The sequence below is a fragment of the Cavia porcellus genome, unplaced genomic scaffold, assembly GCF_034190915.1.
Source record: "Cavia porcellus strain 051 isolate PalLab524CR breed Dunkin Hartley unplaced genomic scaffold, mCavPor4.1 scaffold_2, whole genome shotgun sequence".
Classification (NCBI taxonomy): domain Eukaryota; kingdom Metazoa; phylum Chordata; class Mammalia; order Rodentia; family Caviidae; genus Cavia; species Cavia porcellus.
In genome coordinates this window covers 61,749,974-61,773,937 of record NW_026947485.1, presented here as the reverse complement: position 1 = coordinate 61,773,937, position 23,964 = coordinate 61,749,974, and the positions used below count along the sequence as shown (strand labels likewise).

Genomic DNA, 23,964 nt, shown 5'->3' with positions numbered 1-23,964 from the left:
ATTCTCTTTGTGTTGTAAGGACCTGGTGTAACCACCTGTTCAATCATGGTTTACAGTTGCTGATAAATGGCCTTGCCCTTGGCCAACTGTCCAGTACATGATTTCATGCATCTAAAATATTGTACCAAAGGGGAAATGGCACTGTTATCATCTTTACTCTGACGAGGTTATCTCTGAAAAATTTATCCAAAGAAATTTTAAAAGCAATACTAGGAAATTAAATCTCCAGCAGGACTTTTAATGTACCCCAGAGATTAAACAACCGCATGCAAATAACTAAGAATCAGCAGAATTGAATGTAAATTCAGGGCAGACATTTTTTAAAGAATTCCTTTGGCCTTGACTTACTTTGGCATCTGGCCAAATAACTCCTTGTCTCTGTGAAAATCTGTTCCTAATTTTCTCTGTTGACTTTCAGGATTCCTCCCTACTCCAGAAACTTCCCATTATTACAATCATCCTCTTTTATGGTTTCCTGGCTTCTGAGTGTCTCGTACACTGGCTTCTGACCTAGGCTCTGCCACATTACCCATGCCCGCCTCCCACACCAGATCCAATCAATATACGATCATCATTGCAGCTCTCGACTATTAAAGATGATGAAATTGTAATTCAGGACCATTTTTGAGGCCCCTTTGTGATTGACCTTTTATAAAATTCAGAGACTTTCTTAGATGACTGAAGCATCTTTTAATTCTGGCTTTTCTGTGTCCTAGTAAAGGTTCTAAAAATCTGACATTTAAAAAAAAATCTAATCTCAGTTTAGCCCTACCTAGTAACTTTACCTCCCAATATCAGTACTGGGTCAGAAAAGGTATCCTGTGTTGAGAAATAAGCCTATCTGAGCTTTAGCATATGATATCTGTCAAACATTCACAACGGCAACTTAATGCCTTAGTTATCAAAAGCCATTTCTGTACATTTATATATTCTTTTAAAGTCCTATAGAGATAATATAAGTAATCTTTACATAATTTTTTCACATTTCCTGTGAGTTAAATAAGATGAAGCTTGCGGAAAATAACTCACTATTGCCTGAAATCAGTGTGTTATGATGAGAAATGTATAAATAGTATCTAACTGCAGTCCCAGTACTTGGGAGGCTGAGGCAGGAGGACCACTGTGATTTCTAGACCGGCCTGAGTACAATGTGAGCTCAAGACCAACCTGAACTGCATAGCGAGACCCTGTCTCAAAAAAGACTCACAAAAAATGTATCTGACTAAAGAAGCTGTTGGTGTTCCTCATGCTAGGACAAGGAGACATGCTCAGCTACTCTGCAAGCTTTCATGAACCCCAAGCTTTCAGGCGATGAGTTCCCTTCTCTTGTATCCATCCCAGCACCATCAAGTTTAGCTCCTACTTGAATCCCAGTGGTGTCAATGATTAATATTTAACATAAATGTCTTTCTCTACCTCTGTGCTCAATTTTGCCATTGGACATTAAGAAAAGTTAAGCCTGGGATAACAGGACATTTGCATACAAAGAATGAAATTGGAGCCTTACCTCATGTATACCACTGCAAAACTAACCCAGAATAAGATCAAAGATCTAAAATATATGAGTGGAAACTATAAAACTCTTAAGAAAACATAGAGGTAAATCTTCATGGCCTTGGATTAGGCAATTTTTGTATATACACCAAAAGCACAAGCAACCAATGAAAAAATAGATAAATTTGACTTCATTAAAATTGCAAACTTGTGGCACATATCTGTAATCACCATATTGTGATAGGCTGAGGCGGAGGGATTGTGAGTTTGAGCTTAGTCTGGGCAACTTGGCAACTTAACAAGGACTTGCCTCAAAATCAAATATAAAAGATAGTGTTGGAGATATAACTCAGTGTGAAGGCTTTGGGCTCAATTTCCGGTACTACAAAATGTACAAAAGAAAATTGAAAAATTTTACACTTCAAGAGTCATCACCAAGAAAGTGACAGAGCAACTCAGAATGAAAGAAAATATGTTACATATTTGATAAGGGTGTAGCCTCAAAAATACATAAAAATAATTCAAGCCAAACATGGTGGTACACTTCTGTAATGCTGGCACATGGGAGGCTGAGGCAGGAGGATCATTGCAAGTTCGAGCCCAACTGGGCTACAAAGTGAGCCTAAGGCCAGCTTGAACTGCATAGTGAGACCCTGTCTCAAAAAGAAAAAAAAATCAATAATGAAAAGAGAACCCCATTTTAAAATGGGAAAATAATCTGAATAAGCATTTCTCTTAAAAAGTTATTCCAGTGGCTAATAAGCATCTGGAAAAGATGGTAGACATCATTAGCCATTAAAGAAATATAAATAAAAACCCCAGTAAGGTCGCACTTAATACTCAGTAGGCTACTATGATTTTTAAAAAGACAGATAATAAGAAATGAGGAGGATGAAGAAAAATTAGAACCCACATTCTTCCTAGGAACGTAAAATGGTGCAGTCACTTTGGAAAACATTTTGGCAGTTCCTCAAAAGTTAAATACAGCATTACCATTGATCCAGTAATTCCACTCTGAAATACATACCTGGGGGAATTGAAACCATATGTCCACACAAAACTTGGTGCACAAATGTTTATAGTAGCACACGTCATAATAGCCAGAAGTGGAAACAACCCAAATCTCTATCAACTGATGAATGGATTCAAAATAATGTATGTCCATACAATGGAATATTATTCGTTGATGAACAAAAATGCTATCCTGTTACATGTTACGCTAATAACCTTGAAAGCATTACTGAAATAAGTGAGACACAAAGGCCAGATATTGCCTTATTTCATTTATATGAAAGTAGACAGAAAGTACATTCGTAGTTGCCAGGGGTTAGGGAAATAGGGAATGGAATTTGACTGCCAAATGGTACAAAGTATATTTTGGGGGAAACAAAAAGTTGTATTATTAGATAGTGATAATAGTTGCACAACTTTGTGACTAGCTCCATAACCACTCAGTTGTACACAAGGGGAGGCAGGGTTTTATTCCATATGAATTTTATTTCAATAAAAGAAAATTAAGGCTGCCTTGATCTTAAGTCTAGGACAAAGAGCTTTGTTTCTCTTTACCCTCCATCACACTCCCACCAAGTTCTCGACATTGTCGAAATTATCTTTATACTTCAATTCCTTAACTTTATTGTTAAAGGAACTAAGCAGTGGTTTCTTCAAAAGCCAGTGGGTTTTTGTTAGCTCTCCGCATGTTGGCAGGAAACAGCACCTCTCCTCTGTAGGTCAGGATAAAGATTCAGCAGCCTCACAAACCACAGTTCTGCTATCCTTGAGTTTGAAAAGACCGACGGTGTGTGCAAAGAGGAAAGACAAAGTCAGAATTCTCCCCTCTGCAAACAATGCTGTTTAGCAAGGGTGTTTCCCTGTCCTATTAAAAATAGTGTTGGAATATTAGTAATGTCTTAAAATATCAGTATGTTTTTTCTTGAAATTTCTTTCATCTCCAAATTGGAGAAGAATCTCGTCATATATAATTTGTCAAAACTCCAGTGACAGTGTATGTATTTCCCATGCTGTTAGTGACAGGAGCAGCAGTACCTTCCATTTTTCAGCTTTGGTAGACATCTTGGACTACGCTTAAGTCATACTTTAGCCTTCCTTTTACTTGGATCATGAAACTTTGTAAGTAGCTGGAAAGCCATACTAACCTTCTTGTGGATGGATAGACAGAAATCTCACCCGAATCAGAAACAAGTAGAGGAATGAGGACAAGGACTTATGAAAAGAGTGATGTTCTTCCTGTGGTCCATAATGTACAGTGGGGAGAACTTCAGTGGAGTGGATTATTCTAGTCATGAATCAGAGACTCTGTTTTCCTTTCAGAAGAAATACACCATTTTGGCAATGAAATACAAAGTTCCTTGGTGAATTAACAAGACTAGATAAAGAAGAGGCTTTCAGGACTTTTAGAAGGCAGTGAAGCCCCAATCTTGGGAAGGGGGAGACCTGTGTCACTTTAAGTCAATGCCGCCCACTTTAAGTCAACTTGTGAGGGATCCATCATCCTGTTGCCCAGGATGTCTGAGTCTCCTAAGTTTCTAGCTTTAGATTTGGGACAGAGCCAAGCCTTCTATTTATAGTCTGTGAGGTTTGTTACAATACAAATATAATAATTTTGTCAGCTGAGAAAATAACGAACATATTGTAGGGAAATTAAAGAAAGTGTAAATGTGTGACACTTTTATCTGAGACACACAGGACCTGGGCTGGTCCATGAGAATCCCCACAGTGAGGAAGACTCAATTGAGACCAAAGTAGTAGTAATGGTTTTGCCATGAAAGGGAGCCACCTTCTGGGGCCAGTCCTGGGATGGGGTAGGGGGTCCTTGTGGGGTGCCTGTCTCAGGGACACGTGCTTCCATCCTGCCCTGATAATCTAAGCCAAGCCGCTTCCCAGGAACCCCTTAGTACGCTTATAAAATAAACCCACTATGTTAAATTGGAAGAACTGGGTCTCTGTGAGTGAATGATTATGAGGAATTTAAGAAAAAAGTAGAAAGAGGTCAATATAGCAATATTTGGAAGTTCCTGACCCTTGGACTTACTGCTCAGTAGAGCAATAGAGCAAATATTTTTAGCATCACTAGCTTAAGTTTTCTCATGTGTAATGTCAGAACATAGAACATAAATATTTGGCAAATTATAAATAGTAAAACACAGCGAGATAGCCACAAAGAATGAAAGCAATAAATATAAATTCAGTTTGGTCAATTCAGAGTTTATATCAAAAGATACAGTGATCTACTAGTACCCTTAACTAGTCATATAAGGGGTTGATTTAAAATTATAAATCATTTGATGGAGATTCACCACCACACCTCAGATCCACACATTTAGTGTGAGTAGCACACTCAGAACATTGACAGTGACCAGCCCAAGCGGGGTCCTGAACTGACAGGCCTAGCCAGTATAGAATTAGCTGGAACTCTTCCGTAATCATTCAAACAAGAAAACATTTTGTTTCAGTGGGATACTCTTATTCATTCAAGTTAAATTTTGAAAACTGAGCAGTTTTCAGTGCTATTTGGATTAAAGCAAGCAAGACAATGAAATGTTTAAAGCAGCTTAAAGTAATTCATATTAAAATTTTTTTAAATATTAGGAGTGTGGTTCTTCTGTTTCATTAGCAGAAGTGACTTTTATGCTGTCTTAAAGAATCTTGAACTTAAAACATTTGTAGGTCTGCCCTCTCTAATTGTCTTTTTTTTTTTTTTTTTTACATGTGTAAGCATTGTTACAGTCAGTAAAAAAGATAAACTGAAAGTAGACTGGCCTAAGACAAGAGAAGCTATGAGCTGCGATCTGCCAGGCACCATCCTATTAATATCCATTTTCCAGAGAAGGAACCTGAGGCTTAGAGGGGCTTCTCACTTGCCGTCTACCCATAAGTGGCAAAGCAAGGATTGGAACCAGTTCTGTATGAGTTTCTTTGCTATACTTTCTCCCTGGTTGATTTTAATATGTCTTGATGGATTATCAAATTATACATCAGCTTCTTACCACCCAGTGCCTGTTTCCCAAAATTCCTGTATGAGATGCTGGTATGGCTTAACCAGGACTTGCGGACTGCAGACCTCACACAGATGCCCATGGAAGTTTAGAGTCCAACATGAGCCCTTTGTGCCAGGGTGGTCTCATCTTGAAGTGATGGAGAAGCCTCCCTGAACCTTGTGATAAAGACTGGCCTAGCAGGGCCCTAGAGAGATGTACCAGGCTAAACCAGCAAAAGGGGCTCTGCCTCAAGCAGGCCTGGGGTGGCCATTTGTGTTTTCTCCTTTACATGCATCAGAAAGACCTGCTTCAGGAAGGAAAACATTCTTCTCTCATCCAAGGCTTTAAAATAATGATTTGAATTTCTCCCTTTGTGTAATACTTCTGCTAGTACATTATGTTTCTCCCTGAATTAGCGTGAGAAGCGTGTATGTGAGGTAGCACAGAGAACCTGGCCTGACTCTCCTGTCTATTCTTGTGGTTCAGAGTTCCAAGTGCTGAACCCCAGTGGCCTAGGCCTGATGGATCTTGGGCTGTGGTCAGGGTCAGGCTTGCATCTAAACTTCTGACAGCCATCATGCCTTATTCTCCAAGGAAGTGTTTATTCATTTGTGCACATCTGAGATTTTACCTCACTGTTTTGTCAACTCATAGAAAGGAAGAAGTTATTTTGACCTAGATAGAATACTTGGGAAATTTACAAGGAAATTCTAGCTGTGGTACGCATGTTTCTCATGTTGTTACTACTAATAATGATTTAGAGAAAAAGGAAAGGAGATTATGCCATCTGCTGGTAATAACAATAATGTGAACAGGGTGTGTGTGTGTTTCTATTGATCTTAGACAACTAGAGCATGTGAGGTTTTAGCTTGTTGTTACACCTTTCTCTTTTTTTCCACTCAAATATCTATGCTTGGAAAATCTTAAGAAGTATGGTAGAATATTCCCATTACTAATACCTAAATCTGTGTTCATCAAATAATGTTCCAGAAATGGTTTTAAGATTCACATATAAAAAGTATGCACGTGTGTGTAAATATATATGATATATGCATAACATTTGTGCTGGTACTTATGGACTACCACACCAACTGCGTCAGAATGCATTATTATCTCTGTTTGCATAGGGGGCTTAGAAACTAGTGTAAGATGCATACAGCTGGTGACTGGGGAGGTAGAGTCTCTGTATTTGTCCTCCAGCTGATTCTGCCTCCTGATTGCCTGTTTCCTGAGTGACCTGGGAGGAGCACTTCATATTTTTGTGCTGATTCAGACTCACCTTCCAGAGCTCTAAGTGAGAGTCTGGTATGGGAGAAAGGGATAAGAACAGGTCTCTGGTTAGCAGCCTATGCAGTTGGGAATCAATAATATTTTTATCTCTATTTCCACTGTTTATGAGCTGAAGGCACTCAGCCATGTTCTTTTTTTTTTTTTTTTTTTTTTTTTTTTTGGTCTTTTTCATTTTTTATCGGTACCAGGGATCAAACTCACGACTGCCTGCTTGCAAGGCAGGCGCTTATGCCGCTGAGCTAAATCCCCAGCCCCCATGTTCTTGAACTGGATCTCACTTGATTCAACTATAAAACTGAGGTGCTAGCATATGCCCCACACTTCACAGAGGTGTCATGAAGGCATCTGGAAACACTTGCAGTGTTACATAAATATTCAGCAGTGATTTTTTTTTAACACAATCACAGTTAGCTTTGGAATGCTGAGCTAAGACTTTATCACTCCTAGTCCAGTGTTCTCTTCATTCATTTGTGCTATATTAGCGTGTCTTTAAAGCATATCCATAAGCGTATCTGCAATCCTTCCTCCTCTGAGAACTGAGAATTGCTGTTCTCCTCCTTGGAATAGGATTCCGTCATTGCTCTCATAAGGAAAAGGCACTCCCCTGAGAATCCACTTCGCTTTTCTTCACACTTAGGAAAAATTACTTTTTCTGTTTTTATTAGTATATTTATGACACATAATAAATATCACCCTAGGGAATTGTTGTCCCTCTTGCCTAGGAAACCGAGTTATCATTGAAGGTGCACTTCATACATTTTAACCAAGCAGAGTCCAAGATGCTCAGAATGGAAGAAATCGCCTCTGAGCTGGACCAAGACAGTTCAGAGAAAGAAAGCCGAGAATCAGCACGAGAAATTTACGTGACCTCCCTTAGCCAATTTGGAGCTGAAACTTCCACGTCCTGACTGCTAGCCCAGGGCCAGCTGCATGTTGCAGACTTGCCCCTTACACTGAGAAAATGAGGGTGTTTGGGGGCTTCAGGTTTTGGTGCTTTATTTTAGTCCTGCTAGCTCTCTGGAATGAAGATGTTCTCTCCCTAAGTGTCTGCCCTTTGTTATTTACAGAAGAAGACTGCATAAGCTGGGCGTGTCGAAAGTTACACAGGTGGATTTCCTGCCCCGGGAAGTAGTGTCCTACTCCAAAGAGACGCAGACCCCTCTTGCTACACATCAGTCTGAAGGTGAACTAAGTCTTTTGTTTACTTTCCATGTTATCTCTGTAGTAATAGAATTCTCAGTGATTTTATATCCTATCCTAAAAGATCTTTATGAGATACAAGCATTCAGATATACCTATTAGATCTCACTAGGTTGAAATTATATGAGGAGAAAAAAAATCATCAGAAGTGAAAATCATCAGAGTACTGTGTAACAGACAGCTTTACTCATGACATCAGTAAGAAATACGTGTTAAAATTCACCATGTGCAGGGGCCAGAAAACTACGGTCTACCACCTGTGTCTAGAAACAGTGTCACTGAAATTTAGCTGCCACCTTTCATTTGCACCTACTTTCCTAATATAGCAGTGAATTAAGTGAAAGAGATCTTGTGAATATGAAATATGTTAATATGTTAATATGAAAGAGATCTTGTGACTTGTAAAGTCTAAAATCTTTAATCTAGTGCTTCATAGAGAACTTCGCTGATCACAGATTTGATTTGCCAATTCAGGTAACAAAGAGTTTCTACCATCAATTAAAAATAGTTTCCATACAAGCTGCACATAGATGAATGAGAATTGAACTCCATATCATCTTTATACATACCAGAAAATATCAGGTAGAAAATTCCCATACAAATCTCAGCAAATCTCAAAATGACACTAATGAAAGAAGTTTAAACTGATAAGTCAAAATGCTTCCTAGAAGTAAAAAATTATTTCAAAGCAAAATTACATGAAATTAAAAGAGGGAGATGTGTGTACTGAAAACAGGATAAGTGAAAGTTATATCGCTAGAGTGTAACTTGATACAACAAAGCAAATTCTCTCTTTAACTTTATGCAGTGTTATTGTTTAGGGTGGCAAAGAAGACATTAGATTTCTGTTGGAAAGCCATAAATATTGAACAAAAACCAAATACTGAAAGTTGTTTAGCATTTACTGCTTTGTTTATTGTAGGACTATATATCAGTGCAGCTTGGTTTGTGCAAGCTACAGAGATTTTGAATTTTGATTCTAAATACATAATGTTAAAATCAGAGTGAAATCTCTGTCCTTGAAATTTAGTGCTGCTATCAAGGTGCTAAGACCTTTCCTCCTTAATGAGCCAGAAACTTTTTGATAGCAGGGTCTCTGTTGTTTAAGCCTTGTAGAGAAGTGAAGTTTAGAAACGAGCAAGTAGCACCCTCTGGTGGTGAAATGTTAAGCATACCAATCCACAAACCTGAGACCTATTATTAATGTGGCGGAAAATACAAAATCAGAAAAGCCTTAGGGAGCTCTATCCTTGGGCCTCCAGACAAGAACAGGAAAGTCATTAAAAAACAACCTCACCACCCAAGCAAAACATTTGTTTGAGGTAATTTGCAGCCAGAGGTATTTGCAGAGCTGCAGCCAGAGCTATGTTTATTTAGCCCAAAATCTGACCCATAACATAAAGTTATACAACTGAAATAAGAGAAGGAGTGAATTATTTTTTTTAAATGTATATACTTAGGATACTGGAAATGGTACAGAAATATTTACAAGGGAAGATAAATTAAGGATGAAAAGGCATCAGCTCTAAACTTTTAAACTGGAACACATCAAAAGGAAAAGCCTGTACATTTCATTTTATTACTGCAGAGAGAGCTTGGGAGCCCTCATTATGCTGTGGTCCAAGCAGCAGGAAAGAAGGAATTTATTTCTCAGCTATTGGCAGAAGTTATTTCTGTTTTGTTAACAAGACCCGTAGAGCTTTCTTGTGGTGGTGGGCATTTAGATGGTTCAAATTCCACAATACAGATCTGAACTCAAAGCTAGCCATCATAGCTCTTGATGTTAAAACAAGCCCTGATGAATTCAGACAGAAGAACCTTTAGATTTGGGCGCAGCGAGCTGTGCTGTCACCACAGGTGATGCCTGACCTTTGGCTGCCTGTAGTCGCTCAGCCGCCTGACTGTTGAGGATGCCCAGTGCCCACCTTCCACCTACAGTGTGAAGGTGCTTGACAGGCAGGGAGTGAGCAGCCAGCATCGAGGTCCCACCGTGCAGCAGATTTGAATTGGCTCTCAATTTGGGGTTTGAGCCATGGCAACGTTTTCATGACAACTGCAGCTTTTAGCTGCAGGAAACAACTAACTACTGAATTTTATGGTACTGTCAGATGCTTACATGGATAATAGTTGAAGCCATTGTATATATAAGATCCACTTTAGCTCTTCATTCTCCAAAATATATATGAAGGCTTAGTGATTGTTTTTTAAGTCACTGGGAAATATAATCCTATTCAAGCAAATGATCTCAGAGCCTTGATTGGTTCTGCCTGCAGTAGGGAGCTCTAGTGAACTCATTTTCCTGTGTATTTCCAAATTTTGTTTTTTAAAATGAAGGGAAAGGTAGTTTGGGTTTGTCCAAGCCTCAGTCTCCTTTCTCAGCTGTGCACTGTAACAAATATTCTCTCCACAGTATTTATGCTATAAGAAATATTCCAAAGAATGATTTAAACTAGGAAGATTTAGGAATAAAGTCCCCATGAATACTGCTCTTTCAAATATGTTAGACCTTCCTCATCTGTTCAAGTCATTAGTTGTAGGGAAAGAAGCCTTAGAGTAGAAAAGCTGATTGGAAGCAGGAGATCTACCCCCAAAACATTGTAAACACATGCTTTCTATTTCCAAGTAGTAGGGAAAGAAAAAAAAATATGGTTCCCTGCCAAGTTGCCTCTGCTTTGCCTATTATTAATATTTTCCCTGGACTGTCCTTGAGATCCTGAGGTTACAGAGCCACGTTTATTACAGTAACTAAGTGACTACTCATAACAAGCTCCCCAAAATGCTGCTGAAGGACAAGGATGATGCCAGGCATCTCAAACGCTCCAGATTATGTACAGTCCTGAGGGGAAATGAGAGTTTCTTAACCAGCTGGAAATATGTCAGTCAAATGGGAGGAAAGAAGAGGAAACTTCTGAAAAGAGTGGGTGGCTTGGAGAGTTCTCTTAATTTCCTCTTCTCTTCGTGGTATCTTATAAATAGGAACTGTGTGCTTTCAGCTCGACCAATCCCTCTACCTAGTTCTCTTGGATGCCTTATTTCATCCAAGGAAAAGCAAAGGAGGCCTCCGTGCACTGGCACATGCTATGTCCCTGTCTGAACGCATCTCTCCTGGGGTCCTCCTTCAGGAGTATGCGTAACGCTCAGCTCCCTGGTTTTTCCTCTCTGGTTGACATCCCTCTTCCTAATGCAGACATAATCTGTTTTCTCTTCATCACTCTACGCTGCATGATTACTTACATGTCTTACCTCTTAGACTATGATTTCCTTCAGGGAAAGGTCTGTGTTCTTTACTTTCATTCCCAGCATACAGCATGGCTCAAAGATAATGCTCAACAGACATCAGTGAAAATGTGGTTGAATAAAGGAGGACCTGCACTAAAGTTTCTCAGAGGAACTCAGCTAAAGACACAGGTCATTAGAGGAGAGGGAGGGGTGTAGCATACATCCTGATACCAAAATGAACCTGAAATAAGAGATTTGTAGATCAAACAAAGCATAGGCATAGGACTTTATAAAACAATAAATCAGCCCACAAATGCTTGTGGGTTTCCCTCTGATAAGGACTAGAGCAGGAACCACCATTCTCAGGAAGTTCCCCCTAAAATGGAGAGAGAACAAAGGCATTGGAAACTTAATACACGCAGAATAAACTTAGAATATAAAGCCTCTCATTTCCTTCTTGCAAACAGAGGACACCACAGCCTGACATCAATGCAAGAAATGAGGAATGAGAAGGTACTACATGTATAAGAAAGAGGAAGCAGAAATACTTATTGCATGTCATGTAACATGGAATGTGACCCATACAACAAATTTACATTGGTTTTATTAGATTACTGTGAAAGAGTCATCAGGCTGCGATTCTGTGGTGACGGGCGGTGCTGTTTCCATTTCAACCAGGTCTGTGTTTCACCCTTAGGCTGGTGAAGGCATTAGCTACTACCCTTGAATATGACACTGAGGAGAACTGAAGGAAAGCATTACCCAAGCACCTAAGATGACCCAGGATAGAGGAGATTTTACTGTCCAGAGATGCTCCGTAAAGCACTTTGTGTTTGGAAGAGGTGTACAAGAAGGTGGCGAAGGCAGGCTCTCATTTCACCTTTGCATTTTTTTTTAGAAAATATAATTTCTTAGCAGGGAGGGTAGAGTTTGGACATTGGTTTTCCATCTTTTCTGGTATGTGTTTACTTCAGAAGCCATAAGCAGAGATATGATTGTTGTAGGGAATTAGAATAGTCTAGCTCAGCGCTGTTCAATAGAAATTTCTACTGTATCCAAATTCAAGAACAAAATTCTAATTGGAAATACTTAAGCTATAGTTAGATTTCATAAGCTTTATAATTTAAAAGTAGATGCATCTAATACTATTATTCCAAACATATTAAAAGCTTTCCAATCATTGAATTGAGTATCAGTTATTAAATTTAAACTTAAATTGATTACAGTTGAATAAAAGTAAAAATACAGTTCAGTTGCATTTGTAGCCAGCCAAGGGCTCTATGGCTCCTGCACCAGGCTGCTCAAGTCTCTCAGAGCCCATCATTTTACAAGTTTAGAAACTCAGATCCAGAAAGGCAGCCTGAGCTTTTGGTTTCATGATGTCTGGGCAGAAGACCTGGGGTAAGAAGTCCTCTCTGACTTATACGGAACTCCCCATGTAAATGATGGCAAACTCAATCCACCCTGTTTTTATGACATCAACCACATGTAAGCAGGCATTCGATGTAGGACTGCAACAAAGTTATACCTCTAGGTGGGCAATAAAAATAACCCTCATCCTGGCATCTCAGAGTGGGGAACACCAGAGTCTCCCTTCAAAGCCCCTTTCAAGCTGTCTTCCTGCAGTGAGAAGGGTCCCAGAGCCCAGACTTGATTTCCTAGTCAGTTATTTCCATGTTTACTGCTCCCCTAACCTCTCTCTTTCAATATGAGATAAGGGAAGATTTCAATTAAAACAAAATTCTGAACTGTTGAAAGTTGAGTTTTAAAACTTATATCTGTTGGTCTCACAAGTGAGATTTAAAAAAAAATGCCAAGGTCATTTTCCAGGCATTATAAATATTTATTTGGAAGCTTAAATCTGAAATCAGGGGATACTTATATATAATTTCCCAATGGAAACCAATCCTCAAATACCTGATGATCACATGAGAGAAAACAAGTTGTGGTGTAGTGACTTTCATTCAAGGTTTCCAACTGACTTTCAGGACCCTAGATCTTCCATTGAACTTGTCACTAAAACAAACAAACAAAAACTACCTCACGTTTGGTTGTCGTGGTGGCATCTGGATGCAAATTAGAAGTCTTTAGTAAGATGATACACACTAATCCTATTTTAGCTTCTTTTCGTGAAATTAAAATGGACTATGCCATTGGCATCTGCTTTATTTGCTTTCTGAAAATATGTCTGATATTTCCCCTTTGACATTTGTTTCAAGTATCAAACTGTCAAAGCCCTGAGGTCTGTTTTTTTTTTTTTGTTTGTTTGTTTGTTTGTTTTTGGTCTTATTCCTTTTTATCAGTCCTGGGGATCGAACTCAAGACCACACACTTGCAAGGTAGGCACTCTATGGCTCCTGCATAGAGCTAAATTCCCAGCCCTCTGACAAAGGTCAAGGATTGAGAAATGCATTGAATAAGTAAATGCAAATGTTGAATATGTTGCTTGGAAAAGTCAAAATGGAACACCAAGAATTTTGATTTAGAGAAACAATTATTCACCATGTACTTTGGAATTTAGCAGATTATTCAACACATAGACGTTCTCTGAATCTAGCAGGTTCCTGTATTTTCAAAGATTTTTCGCCCTACATCCTTTGGCCTATGTTAGTCTTGATGAGGTATTGCACATATCAACCATAGCCTACTCCACTGTACTGTGGACATGATGCACTGGGTTTGCTCAGGAAAGGTGAGGGTTAGGAAAAAGCCAGAACATGGGCTCAGCCCTCACTGAGGATGAGGAAGACACAAAGAAAGAGGAATCTTCCTGCCTGTCAAGCAAGGCTTAGTGCAGAATGTGATTTGGGGTACTCCTACACCTCCATATTCTCACCTACACTTGATTTCTTGTTATTTCCTGATTATTACTTCCATTTATATATGAGTCACCTGCTGACCCTGGCAATTCAGTAGACTTCGTTCAGGTACCAACAGAATTTAAACTTTACTTTTGTTTTAGAGAAATGTTTTTTGTAGACATTTATCAAAACCAGAGAAATTCGCTGAATATACATCCTGAGTTAAATTATAGAGATTTGAGTTTGTCATCTATTTTTTAAGCTATCCAGTCCTGTTAGAGGAAGCCACCTTGGCTGGTGTCTTTAAATTCTTCCCACCATTGTACTACTCCACAGTAGTCACAATTTGATCCCTTAAAATCCTTCTTTCCGAACGACACTCCATTAAGGATCCTCACAGAAGAACTGTTTGGTTATTTGTTACAGCTGACAGATCACTCTTCTTGAATGCTAACTGAACCAGCCAGGGCAGACAACCAGTACCAATCCCCCAAGTGACTGTCTTCTCATACACATTTCTATATCATGTAAATTCATGGTTGCCCACAATAAAAACTAAGTTACACATAAAATGAACTTCGGAGGGAGAGAAATGAGATATTTGATAGAACTGATGAAAACGAAAATTAATTTAAAATAGAAAGGAACTTAGACAGCTACGATGGTTTGAATTCATATATTGAAGCTCTAACCCCTAAGTATACTTAGAGACAGGGCCTTTCAGAGATAATTAATGTTCAAGGAAGTCACAAAAGTGGGGCACTAACTGAATAAAATTGTTGTCCTTATAAAAAGAGCAAGAGAAGGGTGTCTCTCTGGTTCTCTCTGTGTGTGTGTACACCGCAGCATGGTCATAAGTATACTCAGCAAGAAGACAGAGCTCTGCAAGCCCTCACTACGCACTAAGTAGGTCAGCGCTTCCATTTCTGACTTTCCATTCTGCAGAATGGGAAGAGATAAATCACTATTGTTTGTATTGTTTGTGTTGTATGGTATTTTTTTATAATAACTCAGTTGGACTCAGTAAGAAGCAGCTAACACAAGGTCAACCAAACCTGCCTTGTGAGAAAAATTGAACCTCCAGGATTCAAACCTTCATGCTCCAAATTTAAGCTTATAGTCACTGCTGTCTGAAGCCCCAGCTCCCTCCCCAGTAGCTTGCCGTGGCTTCCTACAAACCTCATGAGCAACCTGCCAGCCTATTAGTTAGGCCTGTGTTACAAGTCCTTGTGTTAGTTGTGAGGAGCCAGGCAGAAAAATTACCTTTTCTTCTCTGTTCAGTTTCCATAGTATCTAAGAAAATTATGGCCCCACGTTGGCCTGTTTTGGTATACTTACCACCAATAAAAGGTGTTTGGTTGGTGGGTAGCTATGAATATATATTAGAAAAAATTCTCGCTTTGGTGTAAGAACAATAAAGGGCAGCAAAGAGAAAGATAATATTTATTATGTGCTGGCACACTCATACATTGTTGGACTTGCAGTGTCGCTGCAGAATTTACTCACCTTATAAATCAGAAGCACAGAGGGAATTCAGCTCCTTTATTTTTCTGCAGCTGTCCATATTACTACTGGTTGTCAGGGGGAAATGTGTGAAATAAACAACCTTAGTTCACTCTTTTATTTTCAATAGTCTTTTTAGTTCACTCCATTAATCTTAGGTGGAAATGCTCAAAGTCTCATAAAGCCTCACTTTCATCTGCTCCTCTGCTTGAGATCATGGTCAACTGTAGGATGGGTAGAGAAGTAAGCTTTAATGATCTTATGACTTTGCTGGAAGTAGAAAAGTTGGGAGGGGCTCTAGCGTGGTGCCCATCCTTGGTGGCATACTGAGCAACATCTGGAATTCCTTGACATGATGTGCTCTGTTTCCCTGAGCCCTGGCACCCGGTATTGCTGTGATTCGATCTTCTGGTCTGGCTTGGCAGCATTCCTAGGAAGCACTGGCATCTCCTGCTTGATGACTTGGTCTGCTCTCTGCTTTCCTCATCTCCAGACTTGAGTCATGCCTTGCCCCCTACCTAACACCTTGTCCTAAAAGTTGACCTCCAAGCCATGCCATGCCTTTATGCACCACAACAGATGCCTTGGCTAACTGATTCTTAGTTCAGCATCCATGACACATCGAGGTTTTCTCTCTGTCTTATGCCATCTAACCCCAAAGAAGTTTGACTGTCTTGTAGTGAAAGAGAGCTGTTACATAGCCATCTCCTCCCAGATTCCCAAGCACAAGTGTGCTTCAAGAGCTTTGCGCTCAGTTCTCAGTGTATTTAACATTACACCCATCTTGTTGCTTTGCCCCAGGTCATGGAATCCTAAAATATCTGAAATTATATCTTTTTCTTCCCAAATGTTCCTTCTTTTTGCACTAACTGGCAATAAACAACCTCATTGAACTGTATTTTATATCTTAGCCTGTCATGGAGTCTCAAGACTTTAAATTTTGGAAAGAGCACCAAGTTGTTAATATTCTAAGTAACAATACAAAAAAAAAAAAAAAAAGAAATTTGGACTATCCTTTCTGCCTCATTTTAACCTAGCTTTTAATCTGTCAAAGGGTTCCAAAATCCAATTTTGGAACATACCTTAGCTATTCTGCTTTCATTCTCTATATCAAATTGTAATCTCTCTACTGGCATATTGAATACCTCAGATAGACTAAGGTAAAGACCACTGCTTTCCAATATCAAGGACAAAAACCATATCTATGATTTTCAATGGTAACCTCCACCACACACCTAAATAAGGAGTGTTGTTTCTACAGATCCCTCTTGATCGATGAAGGAATCAAGAAATACAAAGACTAATGCGACAGGGCATAGCCCACTTCTCATTGCCTGCAGAGTAATAACTCATAAGTTGCTTAACTCAAGAAACCCTTAAAGGTTCCACTTCTAGCATATCAACCTGAGATGTATCAAGTATCTGTTTCCTAGTAAAATTGGTGAAAGTTATGAAGCATACATGTGTGTACATACACACTCATGTACTCCCACACATACCTATTTAAAACTTCTTGAAATAGCCATAAGAGAATATGGGAATTTTTTTAAAGTACTCAAGAAAGCTTAACCAGTTTGGTAAGAACAGAATGGTCTGTGATGTATGAACAGCCTTTCTCTCCCTTTGAGACTTCAGCTTTAAGGAAGTGCCAGGTCTAGTTGGTAGAGCACAAAAGGCAGGAATTTTTGTCCCTTCAGCTCCTCATTGGAAGACTGTACTGCTTTCCTGGGAAAGGCAGGGTATTAGCACTTCTTATTCTGCTTCTTCTTTGTTACTTGTGGTAGAGGCTAAATCCAGGCAAGTGTAGCTGCAATGGGAGGACCATCTTATTCAGCCCTCCCTTAACATGAGGGGTCCAACAGTGGAGGTTACCATTGCCCCAGTTGCTGTCATCATCACTTGACTGTTAAACTCAGTATCCATGCCAAGAGAAGCCAGTTGTTCAGACCAGAGACTAAAACACAATGCCACTGTGGCTCACAACCTGCTCTTAAGGCAGCTTCATTCAAAGAGACATGTACCACTTCCCTACTCAATTTCCACTACCTTGACTTCAAGATTCTATTGCAATAGCCAGGCTATAACACAACATAAAATATGTCCAATAGATGCAGACTTTATTTACCAGAGAATCTGAAGGACATTCTCAAAGCAAAGTTGTGGTACAGAGGAATTGGAAAGACATTTGTAGATATATTAGACATGTAAGTTAAAATGTAGCTCAATTAGTTTATCCGAGAGAACGACAGAAAGAGATGGCTAAGAGGAGCCCTCTTGGGATCACAAGTAATCCTAGAAACTGATCTCAAAATATTCCTAGAAATTATTCTGAATTTAATTGGCTCAACCTGTTAAGAAATCTGTGTCCCAGGGCATTGTTGAACAAAATAAAGCAAGCAATCAAAATGACTGAAACTTAACAGTTAATGTGGCCTGGTAAAGGCACTGTTAAAGGAATTGGCAGAAATCTGTTATTCCTAAATGGCTGCACATGCCAAGGTTGAACCTTTAAGGGGCAAGTTCAGAGGGGAGAGGATAACAGACTTCACCAATTTAATCCACCCACAATCACTATCTAAACGAATAAGCAGACAGCAAAAGGAGTAGGAGTAACAAGCACCTAGAATATCTACAAAATATTTTCTTAACTGGTTTCCAGCAAAAAATATATGAAAGGCCAGGCATGGTGATGCACGCCTATAATTCCAACATTTGGGAGGCTGAGGCAGGAGGATATCAGTGAGTTCAAAGCTAGTCTGAGGTATATAGCAAGACCCTATCTCAAAACAAAGAAAGATGACGCATGCAGAGAAACCAGAAATCATGACCTATTCATGAAGCAAAAGCAGGCAGCAGAAACTGTCTATGAAAGCAATCAGAATTTAACCCAGACTTTAAATAGTGTGTGTGTGTGTGTGTGTGTGTGTGTGTGTGTGTGTGTGTATTTTCAAAGAACTAAAGGAAACCAGGCTTAACAAGCAAGAAAAAGTACAATTACTGTATTTCATTGAAAAGAGAATAAAGAGCTAAAAATACACAACGAAGTGTATATTCTAGAGCTCAATGCAAGAACCAAAGTGAAAAATTTACTATAGGAGTATAATAGTACATTCAACTGACATAAAAAACAGCATATTTGAAGATAGATTTATAGAAAATACAATGTAAAGCTCAAGGTGTAAAAGAAGAAAGATAAATGAAGATCTCTTCAGGGAAACTGGAATACAATTAAGCAAATCAATAAACATATTTTAAGAGTGTTGGAAGGATAAGTGAGACGACAAGGGGTAGAAAAATATTCAAAGAAATCGCAATAGAAAACATTTCAAATCTGATGAAAAATATGATCATATGAACCAAAAGGCTTTATGAGTTTCACAGACACATCACAGTGTAAAATACTGAAAGCCAAAGAGAAGGAGAATATCTTGAAAGAAACAGGGGGAAATGAATCTTCACTTACAAAGGAACTCCTCCCTATATGTTAGACAAATGACTTCTCATCAAGAACAATGATAACCAGAAGATAATGGGAGACATATTCAAAGTGCTCAATGAAAAAAAAACAAACAGACAAACAAACAAAACCCCTATCAATCAGGAATCATAGAAAAGCAATCTCTACACAAGAAGGTGCAATTAAAAACGTTACCAGATAACCAATTGCTGAGATGATTCACGCCTATACACCCACCTTCCAAGGAAGTTCTCAAGGCTGAATGAAGGAGCCCCAGACAGTAATTCAAATCCATAGACAAAAAGAACATTCTCAACAGTAAATATGTAAATATAATAGATAATATAAATGCACATCTTTATTTTTCTTCAAACTGATTTAAAAATCACTGGTATAAAAGGATATGTTTATAATTATGTTGTTGGGCCTATAATATATACAGCAGTAATATATTTTCTAATAACAGCACAAACAAGGTGAATGAAAACAAAGCTGCATTTGGGCTAAGGAAATAAATCTAAATGGTAATCTGAATCCACAGAAACAAATGGGGAGAACCAGAAATGGTAACTGTGAAGGTTAAATAACAAAAGCTATAAGTACATAATTGCTCTTCTTTCTTCTCTGAACTTCTTTAAAATATGTAGAATTATAGAAAGTAATAATTATAAATACATTTTTATTTTTAGCAGATACATTATGTGTAATAATAATGGCATTAAAATATGCCTGGTACCGATAAAAACGAAAAAGACAAAAAAAATAGAGAAAGAGAGGACTGCTATCCAAATACAACATTTCTGTGTCTCATTGGAAATAAGTAGTATAAATCTGAAGCAGACTTTGATAAATTACGAAGTTCCTGGTAAGTGCTCATTATGATAGTAAGTGAAATAATACTGAAAACTCTTTTCAAAATCAATAAAAACATCCACTTACTGAGAAGAAGGCATACTGAGAGAACAGAGGAGCAAAAATGTCATGGGACAGACACAAAGCATAAGTAAAGAGGCAGACATAAATCCAACTGCAGCATATTAATGAATGGCAGGATAGATGTGGAAGTGGGTACCTTGATGAGGCAGGTTTCCCAAGATGTGAGTTCACAGGAATCCAACAGGTAGAAGATACAGATATGATTAAATCCAAGAAGATGCAGATATGATTAAACAAGTGTTTGGGACAAGGGACTGTGGTAAAAATTCAGTGAAGCAAACAAAGCATAACCAGAAGAGATAATGCAAAGATCTACAAAGAAATGTCCAGGAATAAAATATAATACCAGGGAAAGAGTTTCCTATAGGAAAAGCTATTGAGAAAACAATGGGGGGAGGTGGGGAAAATGCTGGGGTGATAGAAAATATGGCATATACAGATAAGACAGTTTCAAGAACATTTAAAATGGTGGCATGAGGTTTTTCCATATAGAAATATATTTTAAGGGTCAACTGAAATATATTGGCACTGATATTCAGATTGTTGCTTAGAGAAGGATTCTGTACTTCATCCCACTTTATCTCAATTAAGGATTCTTTTGTGGGCATAAGCTAGGAAACGAACATGGCTTTTTATAGGAAACAGTAGTTTAAACCATCTCTGAGGAAATGAGGTAATGAGAAACTCAAGAACTTGCATTATTTACATTTTATTGTAACTAGACAAGGGAATGATTCTTTTGAGTATGTTGTTCAAGAATTTCTCCAATACCGATTGTTTTTCTTTGTGAACTTTCTATGGTTTTTAACAGCTAGCACTAAAAATCTTCAATAAAACGTGCTTTACATTTGGGGGATATTAAAGCGGTGAAGAAGTGATTTTGGGGGTGGCAACTGCAAAAGTAGAGGAAGTAAGTGATGGCAACCAAAACATAGAAAAAAACTAGCTCTTACGACATATAATAAGAAAAATGTAATTAGTCTAGGCTATGGCAAAGGGACAGGAGAACTTAATGTCATCCCAGTGTGGTCTCTATACATTTCACAGTCAGGATTTTAAGTCTGGAACAGCTAGCTGAAGGCATTGGAAATTCAACCACACGTCTGTGGCTCTGTGGAAGTAGCATAGAGGAGGACTGTCTACTGTCACCAGAATCTGTCATTGTTTCTGCTTTTGGGAAGAAAGAGCTTCCCACAAATCTCTTGAATTTTGTGACTTTTCTTAATAGAGATTGTAGAGAAAAATTATAGAAAAGTTGGTGGACAAAAAAATTGTCAAAATTTTTGATTGGATATAACTAACTTATTGGTGGCCCTAACTATGAGGAATTTGATCCATTTCATAGCCATATCACTTCGCAAGCCAGTTAGAGGTAGTGACATGGATAAGTGTTTGTCCCGCCATATGTGAACTATTCCAAGATCTAAAATCTGGAAGACAGACGCAGCAAGTTCAAGTGTTTACACAGTATCTTAAAATTATCAATTTATCCTTTACTAGTAGTAATGATAGTCTGGCCTTTGTTTGTTTTACTTGTGATGTTATTTTTCAAATTATACCCCAAGGACTATAAATTTTATACTTTATTACCCCAACTTCTTGGTATATAGTCTGTAAGTTGTATCCAAGCTTCTTACATTCCACCAACTCAGTCAGCTTCCTGTCCAAATCTAATGCTGTTATCAATGTGAGGTTCAATTAGTGAAACACTCTAGGTCTCTCGTCTCTCCTTTATGTTCTCTACCCTATCCAGTAGCCTCCACGCGTAGGCAGGTACAATGACTTATAAAATTGGTAGATTTGGAAAGACAAGCTGAGAATTTTCAGGCTACCTCTAGTCTTTTACTGGAGGAGGCAGGGGTATGAATTATCTTCTGCTCTGTGCCACAAGTCACATTCAAGCCATATGCAACAGTGGAGGTATGTTAGGTGGTGTTACCTGTGATTGGTGGATAAACCTGCCTGGGAAATCAATGACCACTTCTATTTGCTTTCTCCATAAGCCTTATTCTTGTAAATCTTTATCAATAACGCACGTGTTAATTTTATCCTCCTTTCATTTTTAATCTTTGTCTTGCTTTTCATTTGGGTGTGATTTATTTCATCTGCCCAAAAATACCAACCAGTACTAGGTAGCAGTTCTTAAGAAATCAAACTATTGAAGATAATAATTAATTCTTATAATTAGACAAAAAAAGAGTACCTGAGGCTGAGGGGAGAGGTTTACATCCTAGGAACAGGGAGACGGTCTATTTACGTAAGTCAATCTCTAGGTGACAGTGAGTGAAACCAGCAGTAAAGTCACCCTGAAGATGAGTCCTGAAATTCTTTCAGTTCTTTAATCAGTGTGCACTGGTCCTAGGCCTACAAATGGAAAAGAACCAACCGTGCAAAAGGTGGCTGGGAGGGAAGTTAGCCAAATACGTTGTTATACTCATGATTTGTTTTAAATAAAGACACAAACAGAAACAAAACTTGGTCACTATTCATAGCGCTGTAGTGTGGCATATGATTTCTTGTAAAATAGCACAGGATTACAGTTTTTCTAACAATTCAGATGATTTTGTTGCAGAAAAACATTCATCTGACTGAAAAGCTCTCCCTTTCAGAGGTACGGTGGTCTTGACTGTGGGAAAATAATAGATCTCTTTCAGCAATCCAAAACTTGTAACGTAAAATTTTTAATTCCCTGTGGTGAACAGACCAAGTGGTCTTTCTCGATGTGAGTGGTGCATACTGAAGGTGTAGGCTAATTTATTTTCTGTGTGTAGGAAGCAAGATTGAGCTGATGGTGCAAAAAGAGTGAAAATAACCTTTAATTCCTTGTACCTGCTCACTCTGTAGTGTCTTGTGGCCGTCCCTGGCAGCCTGTTCACATTTCCTGATTAAGTAAGCAGTTTGGATTATGCAGATGCCATGTGGTAGTACTCTGGATTATATCAGCTCCAAGAAGAAAAATATGATGAAATGTGTGTAAGTTTGAAATGTATTAACTATTCATAGGTACTCCTCCCTTTTTTGTTTTGTGTGTTGTAACTGCATAATTCTCACTGGTACCCTCCATGCTCTGACTATGGACACCACATTCATATGTATTTTTCTATCCTGTTTTTAAAGTTCTATTCCTATTTTTTTCTGCTTTCATATAGCAACTAGTTTGATTTGTTTAACCATCATCACGATCCAGTTTCTTGGCAGCTGTTTCACTAAAAGAATTATTATGAAGATAAAATGCCTTTCCTTAAATAATTATTTCAGTGATACCTTTTTTTTTTTTTTTTGGCTGCTGGAGGTCTAGAGAAATGCAAATGTATACTAACTCTCCCTTCATAAAATGGGTCAAGAGAATGTTGTTGTCAGTCCTGAGCTCAGAGAGTTCATAAACTAAGAGGACAGAGAGCTATAGCCTATTTCCTCCAAGGTCTGGGCAAAGAGCTTGGGTCCCTGCCCTGCATGGTTCACGGACAGTGGTAACCTCTGCAGGGTCACTGAGCAGAAAAAAGCAGTGTCCCTGTCCTCTTCACTCCCAGATTTTGGCTGTGGTGAGGATCTTTGGGTGGGCTGGCACTCATGGATCTCCCAGTAACCACTACTAGCAGTGTCAACTTAGGTACATTCATGCTCATCTGGGATCACTTTTTTCTTACTTTATTTTAATGTAACCCAGATCTTGAGACCCAAGTGTTATGTTGAGTATTAGTTCAGTGAGGTACAGTGAAATTTGAAGAGGTGGGATGAAATTTTCCTTTCCACCCCTACAGAGACAGCACACTAAGGAAATAGGACCCCTACTCCCCTCTACTTAGGTAATCCTTGGCTTGCCATATTTGGGTCAGAAAATGAAAGGTTTGCCTACATAGTTGAAATCTCTCGTCACATTATATCATCTGAAGCCTATTTGTATGTTGGGATCATTTTATTTGGTTTTGGTTAGGCATAAAAGTGTTCTGTGGTCTCCTTTTTTCAAGGCCTCTGGCTTTTGGAAAATTGAGTGATTTCATCCCTGTCCGGGTTTCCTAGTGAAATCTTGCATTTACTCAAATTACTTGATCAATTAGCTACGTCA

The 23,964-nt window shown here is 38.6% G+C and overlaps 1 protein-coding gene across 10 annotated transcripts in view; it reads left to right on the top strand.

Annotated features, from left to right (window-relative positions):
• The window catches only part of Dync1i1 (dynein cytoplasmic 1 intermediate chain 1), a 306,856-nt gene that overhangs the window by 74,203 nt on the left and 208,689 nt on the right, over window positions 1-23,964 (top strand). For 6 of the 10 annotated variants that reach the window (XM_063242471.1, XM_063242461.1, XM_063242475.1 and 3 more), the window contains 2 exons: window positions 7,850-7,965; window positions 13,505-13,540. In XM_063242471.1, the coding sequence (XP_063098541.1) occupies window positions 7,850-7,965; window positions 13,505-13,540 (152 nt within the window). The remainder of the gene's footprint in view (window positions 1-7,849; window positions 7,966-13,504; window positions 13,541-23,964) is intronic. The other 4 variants (XM_063242491.1, XM_063242479.1, XM_063242483.1 and 1 more) reach the window with 1 other exon arrangement.